The sequence below is a fragment of the Bufo bufo genome, chromosome 9 (assembly GCF_905171765.1).
Source record: "Bufo bufo chromosome 9, aBufBuf1.1, whole genome shotgun sequence".
NCBI lineage: Eukaryota > Metazoa > Chordata > Amphibia > Anura > Bufonidae > Bufo > Bufo bufo.
In genome coordinates, this window is record NC_053397.1 from 159,988,161 (window position 1) to 160,001,762 (window position 13,602).

At 46.8% G+C, this 13,602-nt stretch overlaps 1 protein-coding gene across 2 annotated transcripts in view; it reads left to right on the forward strand.

Moving 5' to 3' along the window:
• The window catches only part of LOC120979487 (probable endonuclease 4), a 66,513-nt gene that overhangs the window by 49,726 nt on the left and 3,185 nt on the right, over nucleotides 1-13,602 (forward strand). For both annotated transcript variants that reach the window (XM_040408268.1, XM_040408269.1), the window contains one exon: nucleotides 3,573-3,702. In XM_040408268.1, coding sequence (XP_040264202.1) covers nucleotides 3,573-3,702 — 130 coding nt within the window. The remainder of the gene's footprint in view (nucleotides 1-3,572; nucleotides 3,703-13,602) is intronic.

A 13,602-nucleotide genomic window follows, 5' to 3' on the forward strand; every position in this document is an offset into this window, starting at 1 on the left:
TCTTGGCAGCTGCACGCTTGACTTTTCTCAGTTCATGGGCAGTTATTTTGCGCCTTGGTTTTTCCACACGCTTCTTGCGACCCTGTTGACTATTTTGAATGAAACGCTTGATTGTTCGATGATCACGCTTCAGAAGCTTTGCAATTTTAAGAGTGCTGCATCCCTCTGCAAGATATCTCACTATTTTTGACTTTTTTGAGCCTGTCAAGTCCTTCTTTTGACCCATTTTGCCAAAGGAAAGGAAGTTGCCTAATAATTATGCACACCTAATATAGGGTGTTGATGTCATTAGACCACACCCCTTCTCATTACAGAGATGCACATCACCTAATATGCTTAATTGGTAGTAGGCTTTCGAGCCTATACAGCTTGGAGTAAGACAACATGCATAAAGAGGATGATGTGGTCAAAATACTCATTTGCCTAATAATTCTGCACGCAGTGTATGGTGCACAGCATAATGGAAAAAAAATCTAATGGCCGATTCACCATTTTTTTTGTCACTTCACCCCCCCAAAAAGTGATAAAAAAGATATACATAGTCGAAAATTGTATTATTAAAAGCTACAAATCGCCTCACAACAAATGAGGCCACATACAGCTCCATAGACATAAGTATGGGCAGCATAGTGGCTCAGTGCTTAGTACTGTTGCCTTACAGCGCTGGGGTCCTAGGTTAGATTCTGGTCAAGGACAACATCTGCATGGAGTTTGTATGTTCTCCCCGTGTTTGTGTTGGTTTCCTCCCACACTAGAGTTGTTGCGATACCAAATTTTTGATTCGGTTTCGATACCATGAAAAAGTATTGCGATACTCGATACCATTCGATACCACGCGAAAAAAATAAACAAAAAAAGCCACGTGCATTCCTCATTTTTAAAAATGGCGAATCGCGCAGTTTTTATTTTATTTTTTCTGTTCCGGCATTCACCACCTAGATTTTTTTTTTATATTTTAATAGTTTGGACTTTTCTGACGTGGCGATGTAATATGTTTATTTATATATTTTATATGTGAAATTGGGAAAAGGGGGGTGATTTATACTTCATATTTTAGTGTTTTTTTTTTTTTCACTTTTTATTTAATAACTATTTCCCCCCTTAGGGGCTAGAACCTGGGATCTTTCATCCCTTTTCCTATTCACCCTGATAGATCTCTATCAGGGTGAATAGGACTCCACACTGTCCCTGCTGCTCTGTGCTTTGTGCACACAGCATCAGGGATGTTACCATGGCAACCAGGGCTTCCTGGCTGCCATGGTAACCGATCGGAGCCCCAGGCTTACACAGCTGGGGCTCCGATCAGAAGCTGCCACTGCACCACCAATGAGGGGGAGTGGAGAGGTCCCTGTGGCCACTGCCACCAATGATTTTAATACTGGAGGGTTGAGAGGGGCCGGCGCACTGTGCCACCAATGATTTTAATGGGATGGGGGGATTGAGGGGGGGGGGGCACACTGCACCACCAATGATTTTACCCCTTTATACAGGAGGCGGGTACTAGCAGATCAGCGGCAGTTAACTGCCGCTGATCGCAGCTCCCTGTCAGGGGCAGGGTGCCGGCAATGCGATTCTGCTGCCGGCACCCGCCTCCTGTATGTGTTAAAGACTGACTACTGTATATGAGTCCAGACTTTCACTATCAGGCCACACAGAGCGGCGCCCAGCGATGTCTCAGCACTCACCATTTAGTCCTGGGCGCCGCTCCGTTCGCCCGCAGTGCCCCATTACTGTCTCCTCTCCTGCTCCACATGCTGCTGAGCTGATTACTATCGGAGCGATGGGAGGAGACATCAGCTTCACTAGTGGGCGTTCCTTCTCCCTGGCTGTAGCGCTGTCCAATCGCAGCGCAGGGAAAAGGAACGCCCACTAGTGAAGCTGATGTCTCCTCCCATCGCTCCGATAGTAATCCTATCATTGGGGGCGCAGTGCGCCCGCCCCTCCTCCGCCCCTCTCTTCTCATTGCCGCCCCTCCTCCACCCCCTCTCTTCTCATTGCCGCCCCTCCTCCGCCCCTCTCTTCTCATTGCCGCCCCTCCTCCGCCCCTCTCTTCTCATTGGTGGCAGCGGCAGCAGCACAGGGGGAGGGAGGACAGCTTCCTTCTCCCCGTGCTGCTGAGAGAGAACATGAGCGCGCCGATAGCAGCGCGCTCATGTTCAGAGATACTAGACTGCGCAGAAGCGCAGCCCAGTATCGAAAAAACGGAAATCCCGGTATCGTATCGATACCGGGACAAAAGTATCGATTGGGTATCGAAATTTCGATACCCGCAACAACCCTATCCCACACTCCAAAGACATACTGACAGGGAACTTAGATTGTGAGCCTCAAAGGGGACAGGCTGATGTTAATGTCTGTAAAGCGCCGAAGAATATTGTAGTGCTACATAAGTGAGTATAATAATAAAATAATAATAACTATAAAAAAAGGTTATGGTGGTCAGAATATGGCAATGCAAAGAAAAAAATATTTCCCACAATAAACAAGCCATACTGCCATGTAAACAGAAAAAAAAAAAGTTGTAGAAAATGGAAAAAACTGACCTCCTTTATAGCTAATCTACACTCATCTGTCGAGCAAGGTGCAAAAGATGTCTAAGGCACTCAGTAAATGTGATGCACGGCATGTGCACTAGAATTCTGGCGCATTTTCGCTAGTAAATCTGCACTGACGTTCCTACATAGATGTGAATTCCTTCATGATATTACTAATCAGGAGTGTGTGAATAGCGCCATACATCACAGCTGTGCAGCTTTAATCCGTCTTTATCCATAGAGGTTTCTGTATCAGTTTGATGCTGCTCATGACGGTATCTCTGTTATTTGCACAGTATTGGAATTTAGAGTTAATTTACAGTCTTCCGTCATTGAAGGTCAGGCAGCCGGCCCCCCTTACTTATTGGGGATGTGCTAGTGGGCAGCACTTTAACTAAACTGCAACTAAAGGGGAGAGTAGAAAAAAACATTACATGACAAATTATTTCTTAAAGGGCATCTGTCAGCAGATCTGTCCCTATGACACCGACTGACCTGTTACATGTGTTCCTGGCAGCTGAAGGCATCTGTGTTGGTCCCATGTTCATATGTTCCTGCATTGCTGAGAAAAATGATGTTGTAATATATGCAAATAAGCCTCTAGGAGCAATGAGGGCGTTGCCATTACACCTAGAGGCTCTGCTTTCTCTGCAACTGCCGCACCCGCCTCACTTTTTGATTGACAGGGCCTAGCAGTGTGAACGTGATCACGCCTGCCTGGCCCTGTCAAAGTGCAGAGAGCTGAGGCTCTAGGTGTAATGGCAACACCCCCGTTGCTCCTAGAGGTTCATTTGCATATAAGTGCGAAGCTGGCAGACATAGTCACATGGTGATTTTCTGTCGCCACTGCCCCTTGTTCTATTGATCGGGTGTAGTGTCAGAGGTTAGACCCCGCTGATTGGAAATTGCTGACCAATGCCTGGGATAAGACCACCCATTTATACATTATAATTGCTTTCATTTGCTCTCACAACAATCTGCACACATTGTAGAAATTATTGTCCGTTTTCTGCTAATCACTTTTTTATATCCTCCCAGGTAAAGTTGGCTGTCGACTGGACCGTCATGAAAATATAGGCAGAGGTCACATTGGAGTAGAGGGATTCAGAAAGGTGATGAATGAGCCCCGGTTTAATGAGATTCCCATGATCCTTGAGACACCTGCCAGGTTTGTGCCATCTGATTATATAATCCCACTTACTCTTATCGTCATCAGGGCTGCAACACATGGGCAGTATTTAAAGGGAACCTGTCACGATGAACATGGTGTCTGAGCTGCAGTATGTTATAGAGCAGGAGGAGCTGAGCAGATTGTTATATAGGTTTATGGGAAAAGATTCAGTATAACTTGTATTTCATTCATTTACATTGCTGCTCATTCTCATCTTTGAAGACAAGGAGACGTCCTATCAGTGACTGACAGCTATCTCTGTATACACTGTCATAGAGGGGAGGCTGTCAATCACTGATAGGACCGGCTCCTGGACTTCAAAGACTAGAATGAGCAGGAATGTAAATGTATAAAGTACATGTTATACTTTTCCCACAGAACTAAATCTCAATCAGCTCAGCTCCTCCTGCTCTATACCATGCCCATAAAAAAAGCGCCTAATCCCCACGAACATAAAACTAACCAAAAATATATACACAATTCGATGTGACGATTTGTAAAAAAAAAGGGGATGATCAACCGAATGATCGGCGATAACCGTGAATGGTAGCTTACTTCGCTGGGGGGCTGTCAAACAGGTGAAATGCACCTGCGGCAGTAACCCCCCAACCAAGGCCGCGAATAGAAAAGAGGACAGATATAAAAGTCAGTGGCTGTACACTGAAGTGAACACACTACTCACTTCACTGGGGGGGCTGTCACATAGGTCAGTGGTCACAAATACCTAGGACAGTGTACCCCCCGGCCAGGGTTGCTTGAAATCACTTGAGGAAAAAGGCAAATCTTGTAAGGCAGTTGTTACTCACTTCACTGGGGGGCCGTCAAACAGGTGTAGTGTAAAACAACTGAGACAGTACCCCCCCGGCCGAGTCTGCTTGTCGTGGTCTCCAAACTGGAAATCAGCACATCCAGTCCTAAGATTGGTTTCTTCAAATCTTTTTCTTTAATAAATGGAGCTCTACGCGTTTCGGGGTTATGCAAAACCCCTTCCTCAGGAGCAAGGTATTCGCTAATACATACAAACATAAAAACTCACACATTATATGTGTTCCTCAATCCAACGCATCTTGTTCGGGAAGTCGAGTCTATTTGCGACTTCCGGGCAGATGGAACGCATCCAAAGACCGAAAGTCGCGTATTCACCGCAACTTCCGGTTCTGTGGAACGCATGTCGGCTGCACATGGAACGCACGCCGGCTCTGGGGAACATCACTTCCTGCCTGGGTGCGCTCCAAATAGTGGAATGACTTGCTCACCACATGCGGCACCACTATAGTGGCAAGATGCCGTCACAAAGTGAGAGATGCCGATATTTACAGGCCCCTCCCTCTATCACTCCCCATGCAGGTGCATTCCACTATTTGGAGCGCACCCAGGCAGGAAGTGACGTTTCCCAGAGCCGGCGTGCGTTCCATGTGCAGCCGACATGCGTTCCACAGAACCGGAAGTCGCGGTGAATACGCGACTTCCGGTCTTTGGATGCGTTCCATCTGCCCGGAAGTCGCAAATAGACACGACTTCCCGAACAAGATGCGTTGGATTGAGGAACACATATAATGTGTGAGTTTTTATGTTTGTATGTATTAGCGAATACCTTGCTCCTGAGGAAGGGGTTTTGCATAACCCTGAAATGCGTAGAGCTCCATTTATTAAAGAAAAAGATTTGAAGAAACCAATCTTAGGACTGGATGTGCTGATTTCCAGTTTGGAGACCACGACAAGCAGACTCGGCCGGGGGGGTACTGTCTCAGTTGTTTTACACTACACCTGTTTGACGGCCCCCCAGTGAAGTGAGTAACAACTGCCTTACAAGATTTGCCTTTTTCCTCAAGTGATTTCAAGCGACCCTGGCCGGGGGGTACACTGTCCTAGGTATTTGTGACCACTGACCTATGTGACAGCCCCCCCAGTGAAGTGAGTAGTGTGTTCACTTCAGTGTACAGCCACTGACTTTTATATCTGTCCTCTTTTCTTGGCGGCCTTGGTTGGGGGGTTACTGCCGCAGGTGCATTTCACCTGTTTGACAGCCCCCCAGCGAAGTAAGCTACCATTCACGGTTATCGCCGATCATTCAGTTGATCATCCCCTTTTTTTTTCAAATCGTCACATTGAATTGTGTATATATTTTTGGTTAGTTTTATGTTCGTGGGGATTAGGCGCTATTTTTATGTGTATTTAGAAGTTTCCAAGGTCATTAACACTATAGACCAAATCCTACACATATTTCCTCTTTGGCTACTCAAGTGTTTAGCCTGGTGCTAACACTATATTTTTTGTGCAGCCTCCCCTATTACTGTCGTCCATACAACTAGATCATCTTTTCTTGGTTCACATAGTAATAATATTCCATCTTTAGTCCCATCACCGTTGGCGCCTTGCGAGTGGGATATTCCTTGTCTCAAGGTCTTCCTAACCTCCTTTCTTTTGTTGTTTTTTTGTATTTCTTCATCTATACCATGCCGCCATCAAATCAAACACCATGTTCAATGTGACAAGTTCCCTTTAATATGGCCGACTGTCTATCCGCGTAGGACACTTACCTGTCTGCCATTGGACACAGTTTTCTAGGTCTATGTTCTGTGAGACACAGACCAGAAAAGTGCGTGTCCTGAGGGTCCATGTTGAAATAAAAAAGAAGTGTGAATGCAAACCAATAATTCTGTGGATCTGTGTGAAGCTCACTATGTAGCACATGGACAGAAATTAGTTTTGTGTGAATAAGGTCTAATCAGACGAGCGTTGTGAAACTTGTCCATGATCCATCCACTAAAGACATGATTTTCCATCCGTGTGGTACCGTATCATGAAGACATTTATTAAGCTATTTACAGCACTTTTGTGGTGTAAAAAAGTCACAAATTATGGTGCATGCTATATTTGCGCCATAATTTGTGCCTCTTGGATCTTCTTGCCACTTTCCCAAAATGGCGAGAAAAAAGGGCAGGGTTTAGAGAGAGGGGTGGGGCTTAGAGTGCCTGCACAGAGGGCCAGAGATGCAACAAATTTATTAAAAGGCATCTGCCTCTTAATAAATTAGGCGCATCTTATTTCAGAGCAAGAGGATCAAGAATGGCGTATGGGAACATGAGTCTTGATAAATCTCCCCCACTGTCTCCAACTGTGCTCCATTTTCCATGTCCATAGAGCGGGCATGGCTGGGTGGCATAGTAGAAGAGGCTGCAGATGTCACTGTAAAGCTGGTCCACGGACCTCTAGTTGTCTATCCTGCCTTCACCTCTTTTTAGTGTCTCTCGTGTATGTGTCCTTTTTTTCCATACCGATTGACATGAATGATCGAGTTTAACAGTAGAGTTGGCCCGAAGAACTGCACATGTGTATTTGCCCATATAAGACTACGATGTGTCAGTGTTCAGTCTGTGTGCCCTCTGTTTCACCCTTGACATACATATCTCTCATGAATAAGCCCTAAAAGGCATGCTTTAGCAATGAAATAAATTAAACTTTCTAATATATCTAAACTAGTATCTCAGTGCGGTCCCTGAACCGAGATCTGGGCACCAAACTATATGAGGGTGAATATGTATGGTTACACGTGTCCATACAATGAGTCTGTGGCCCTGCTGTGCACATGGAAGTCTGTATGCTGCCCGTCCATGGACTGGTTATACGGTCATATCACTCAGTTCCTGAGATCTCCATTCAGTGGCTGCACTACTTTATTTCTAAAACAGACCTTATCTGCTCCCCGCTGCAGGGACCTGGCTCCTTTGTTCCCTGTCACCACTGCAGCACTGGGGTCCCCTCAGTGTCATCAATTGTTTTGATGCCACTGCAGCCAATGACTGGCTGCAGTGGTGATCTGCCCCCTTGTGTCATGTGACCAACTGACATGCTGCAAGGGGGGCAGGTCATTGCTGCAGCCAGTCATTAGCTGCAGCAGCATCAATCTGGATGTTGGCAAGGGATCCAAGTGCTGTAGCGGTAGTAAGGGAAAAGGGCGAAGGTGCAGGACCTAGTAGCAGGTAAGTTTGCTTCGGGTTTGCCGGAACAACCCCCAGAAGATGAACAACCCCTTTAAAGGTGTTACTTACTTAGCTTTAAATCCGTACTTAGAATTCGAATTTGCAAAGGCATCTTGTTGCCATTTGCGATACGACCTGCCACCACGCTGCAGTTAAATACTGCGGCAGGGCACGGAAGCTGATAGTTCCCTGCTCCCCTGATCACCCTCATAGGCCTCAGAATTAGTATGCCTGAAGCCTCTGTGTCACTACCAGAGCTTTGGGACGTTCTCACAGCTCTGTTTCTCCACCCCTGTGATTATTTCACTACTAGAGCTGGGAGGAGTTCTCACTGCTCTGTTTACTTTTGGTTTCCTTCCTTCCAGCTGTTCCTCATGCGTTTGATTTCCCTCTCTTTATATCACCCCTCCTCCTATTGTAGGGCGTGGATTATAGTTCTCATTTCAGTTGTAGCTCTTGCTTTAGTATCTTCACTTGTAGCTATCAGTTCACTGGACCTGTGTTCTGCTGCAGCAAGCACTCCGGATATTGCCAGCTGTCCTTGGATCCGTCTTCTCTGCGGCTGCAACACCTTCAGCTAAGTGTACAGACATTGTTGTGTACCTGATTATTTTCTGACTGGATCTGAGGTGGCCACGGTTCCCTCCATATACTGAGTAGGGCACCGGTGGCCGTGCCCCTTCCACTATTGTAGGGGTTACAGTGGTCATCAGTCTTAGGCACGTGGGCATGCCTCGTTCCGCCATTTGGATCCGGGCATGTGCTTTAGCAGCATAGGGAGAGCTTTGAGGGTCGGACAGGGGTCACCCTTTATCCTCCCTAGTTTGGGTCCGGTCAGTAGCTCTTTTACTGTGTATACTATTGTTGCTCACATACAGCCGTGACATTATAATCCACCAAAACCGTCCTTTTTTGACATGGATCCGCTTTCTGGCCTGGTTGACCGCATGCAGGGTCTTTCTTTGGAAGTAGCGGATCTCCGTCAATCTATGACTCAGCTTCAAGCATTGGGCTCTGCTCCGGCTCATGGAGTCTGTTGCGAGCCAAAGGTCTCACTTCCGGAAACGTTCTCCGGGGGCAGTGAGAATTTTGTTCGCTTCCGAGAGGCATGCAAACTCCATTTTTGCTTGTGTCCCCACTCCTCTGGTAATCAGGAGCAGAGGGTGAGGATTGTCATCTCCCTGCTCAGGGGTAATGCTCAGACTTGGGCTTTTTCGCTGCCATCAGGGGATCCCTCCCTTCGATCCGTGGAAAGATTTTTTGTGGCCCTGGGGCAGATTTATGATGACCCGGATCGTGTTGCTCTGGCCGAATCTAACTTACGTGTTTTATGCCAGAACAAACTGTCCGCGGAGCTTTATTGTTCTGAATTTCGGAGATGGGCAGCTGATTCGGGTTGGAATGATGCTGCACTCCGGAGTCAGTTCTGTCATGGTCTCTCAGAGAGATTGAAAGATGCGTTTGCTTTCCATGAGAGACCAACGTCCTTAGAGTCTGCCATGTCATTGGCGGTACGCCTTGACAGGCGTCTAAGAGAAAGAAACGAGACCTCTCTGTCCAGCCATTGTCAGTCTAGGGGCAGTGGTGCGGACTCATTCAGTGTGTAGGGCCTCATCCTGTCTCGGTCCCCTCTGAGGAGGAGCCCATGCAGCTAGGTCGACTTGCCCCTGATAAAAGAGGATTTAGTCCTCAGAGTATGGTGTGTTTTTGTTGTGGGGGCATAGATCATTTGGCAAATGTTTGTCCGTCTAGGAGATTCTTGAACTGTACTAAGAGCGATAATAAGAGAAAAACCTCAAAAGGTAAATCATCAAGTTCTGCTTCATCTGCTACTTTGGGCAAAGTTGATGTAGGAATTGATGCTTTTCCTCTGACCTGCAGTTCCCGTTTTCTCCTGTCTGCCAGGGTGGCGCTAGAGAGCAAAGTCATTTCTTGTGAGATTTTTGTCGATAGTCGAGCGGCCGTCAATCTTATTGACACTCAATTTGTAGCCATGCATGGTTTTCAGGTTTGCACATTAGAAAAGGATATACCTGTTTTTGCTATTGACTCTGCTCCACTCTCACAGAGATCTCTGAAGGGCATTGTTCACAATATCCGGCTGGCTGTAGGTGACACTCATGTGGAGGATATATCTTGTTTTGTCCTTAACGGATTGCCTTCTTCTCTAGTTTTGGGGTTACCCTGGCTCACTAGACATAACCCCACTATTGATTGGCAAGGAAGGCAAATAAATGAGTGGAGTGACTTTTGTAGAGAGAATTGCCTCACAGCGACTTTTGCAGAGGTGTCTACTAAAACTGTGCCATCATTTCTCTCTGATTTCTCGGACGTGTTTTCCGAGAGCGGTGTTCAGGAGCTACCTCCTCACCGGGAGTTTGACTGTCCCATTAACCTCATTCCCGGCGCCAAGCTGCCAAAAGCACGCCTCTACAATCTCTCACAACCGGAAAGAATCGCAATGCGAACTTATATCTCCGAGAGTCTCGAGAAGGGGCATATTCGTCCCTCAAAGTCACCTGTGGCCGCGGGTTTTTTTTTTGTTAAAAAAAAAGATGGCTCTCTGAGACCTTGCCTAGATTTTAGGGAGCTGAACCGTATCACGATTCGCGATCCCTATCCCCTTTCTCTGATCCCGGACCTCTTCAACCAAATTGTTGGGGCCAAGGTGTTTTCCAAATTGGATTTGAGAGGCGCGTACAACCTGGTCAGGGTCAGAGAGGGGGATGAATGGAAAACGGCCTTTAATACCCCTAACGGGCATTTCGAGAATCTCGTTATGCCTTTCGGCCTGATGAATGCTCCGGCCGTCTTTCAGCATTTTGTTAATAGTATTTTCTACCATTTAATGGGGAAATTTGTATTGGTGTATCTTGATGATATTTTGATTTTTTCCCCTGATGTTCAGACCCATCAGGATCATCTTTTTCAGGTTCTGCAGATTCTGCGGGAAAATAAATTGTACGCCAAGCTGGAGAAATGTCTTTTTATGGTATCGGAGATTCAATTTCTGGGTTTTCTCCTCTCTGCTTCTGGTTTTCGCATGGATCCGGAGAAGGTCCGTGCTGTACTTAAGTGGGAGCTTCCTGAGAATCAGAAGGCATTGATGCGCTTTCTGGGTTTTGCAAACTATTACAGAAAGTTCATTTTGAATTATTCCTCTGTTGTCAAACCCCTCACTGACATGACAAAAAAGGGGGCAGATTTTTCCTCTTGGTCGGAGGAGGCGCGTGCAGCCTTTTCTAAGATTAAAGAGAGTTTTGCGTCTGCTCCAGTCTTGGTGCATCCCGATGTTTCCTTACCTTTTATTGTTGAGGTGGATGCTTCCGAGGTGGGTGTTGGTGCGGTTTTGTCCCAGGGCCCTTCTCCTGCCAAATGGCGACCCTGTGCCTTTTTCTCTAAAAAAAACTCTCCCCGGCAGAGAGATTTTCCTCGTCTTTGTCTACCATTTGGCAAAAGATTCAGAGTAATCTTAAAAAAATGAGTGAGAGGTATAGGCGTGTGGCTGATAAGAGACGTGTGCCTGGTCCGGACCTGAATGTGGGTGATCTGGTGTGGTTGTCTACAAGAAACATTAAACTGAAGGTTCCCTCCTGGAAATTGGGTCCCAAGTTTATTGGGCCTTATAAAATCTTGTCAGTCATCAATCCTGTTGCCTTCCGTCTTGATCTTCCACGGGTTTGGAAGATACATAATGTATTTCACAGATCTCTCTTAAAACCATATGTCCAGCCCACGGTACCCTCCTCTTTGCCTCCTCCTCCGATTTTGGTTGATGGCAATCTGGAGTTTGAGGTTTCCAGAATTGTGGACTCTCGCATTGTCCGCGGTTCTCTTCAGTACCTCGTTCATTGGAAGGGTTATGGTCCTGAGGAGAGGATGTGGGTTCCGGTGTCGGACATTAAAGCCACTCGCCTCATCAGGGCATTTCATAGGGCTCATCCTGAGAAGGTGGGTCCTGGGTGTCCGAAGTCCACCCGTAGAGGGGGGGGGGGGGGGTACTGTCACTACCAGAGCTTTGGGACGTTCTCACAGCTCTGTTTCTCCACCCCTGTGATTATTTCACTACTAGAGCTGGGAGGAGTTCTCACTGCTCTGTTTACTTTTGGTTTCCTTCCTTCCAGCTGTTCCTCATGCGTTTGATTTCCCTCTCTTTATATCACCCCTCCTCCTATTGTAGGGCGTGGATTATAGTTCTCATTTCAGTTGTAGCTCTTGCTTTAGTATCTTCACTTGTAGCTATCAGTTCACTGGACCTGTGTTCTGCTGCAGCAAGCACTCCGGATATTGCCAGCTGTCCTTGGATCCGTCTTCTCTGCGGCTGCAACACCTTCAGCTAAGTGTACAGACATTGTTGTGTACCTGATTATTTTCTGACTGGATCTGAGGTGGCCACGGTTCCCTCCATATACTGAGTAGGGCACCGGTGGCCGTGCCCCTTCCACTATTGTAGGGGTTACAGTGGTCATCAGTCTTAGGCACGTGGGCATGCCTCGTTCCGCCATTTGGATCCGGGCATGTGCTTTAGCAACATTGGGAGAGCTTTGAGGGTCGGACAGGGGTCACCCTTTATCCTCCCTAGTTTGGGTCCGGTCAGTAGCTCTTTTACTGTGTATACTATTGTTGCTCACATACAGCCGTGACACTCTGAGGTGGTAAATCCCGGCGCAGGCAGGTGTGATGACGTCATTGCGCTCACCTTTGCGGAATACAATGCAATGACGTGACTGGCTGCCTGCGTCTCACCATCCCAGGCCATAGACCAGAAGAGGTTGTGGCCTGCATCGTGAACGCCGGCGAACATGGGACACAGGTGAGTATTATTTTTTGGCCTTTTTTCAGTGCCCACGTGGGGGACATTACTGACAGAAAGGAGAGCACTGTGAGGGGCACTTTAGGGGACATTATTTAAGGGGAGGAGGTGAGCACTATGAGGGACTTTACTTGGGGGGGAAATATGGGAGACATTACTATTGTAGGGGCACTGTGGAGGACTATTGGAGGAGCACTATTTGGGACATCACTATTGTAGGGGCACTGTGGAGGACTATTGGAGGAGCACTATTTGGGATATCACTATTGTAGGGGCACTGTGGAGGACTATTGGAGGGGCACTGTTTGGGACATCACTATTGTAGGGGCACTGTGGAGGACTATTGGAGGAGCACTATTTGGGACATTACTATTGGACATGCACTGAGGTGGAAATTACTATTGGAGGGGCACTGTGGTGGTCATTACTACTGGAGGGGCACGGTGGGGGACATTGCTATTGGGGAGCACTGCTGGGGACATTACTACTGTGGGGGACATTACTACTGGAGGAGCACTGTGAGGGACATTACTAATGGATGGGCATTGTGGGGAACATTAATACTGGGGGCACTGTGGGGGACATAACTGGCAGCATTATTGGGGCACTCTAGGGGAATTAATACTGGGGACAGTAAAAGGGGCCTTACTGGTGGCACTGGGGCGTTTTAGTACTGAGACACTAGTGGTGAAATTTTTTTTTGTACAGGGGCACTATTACTAGGGGCACTATAGGTGACAATATTAATACTGGGGATAAAAAAGGGTATATTAATGCCGGAGATACTGTAGCGGCATTTCTATTACAGGAGCAAAGAAGGCAACATAATTTTTGGTAACACTATACAGACATTATTACTGGGAGCACACCATAGGGTTTTATTATTATTACTGGGGGCATTTTAGTGGTGGTCTGGGTCAACAATTTTTTTTATTTGGTTTCTAAATTTTTCAGTTTAGGAGCCTCCTAGTGCTTTAAATGACCATTTGTTTTTCGACAGACCCTTCTTAATATGATTTTGCAGTATTTTTTTCCCACCACCACTTTAGCTGCAGGCAGGAGACACATGGTTCTTGGTGCTGGGACTCCATCTGTACACAT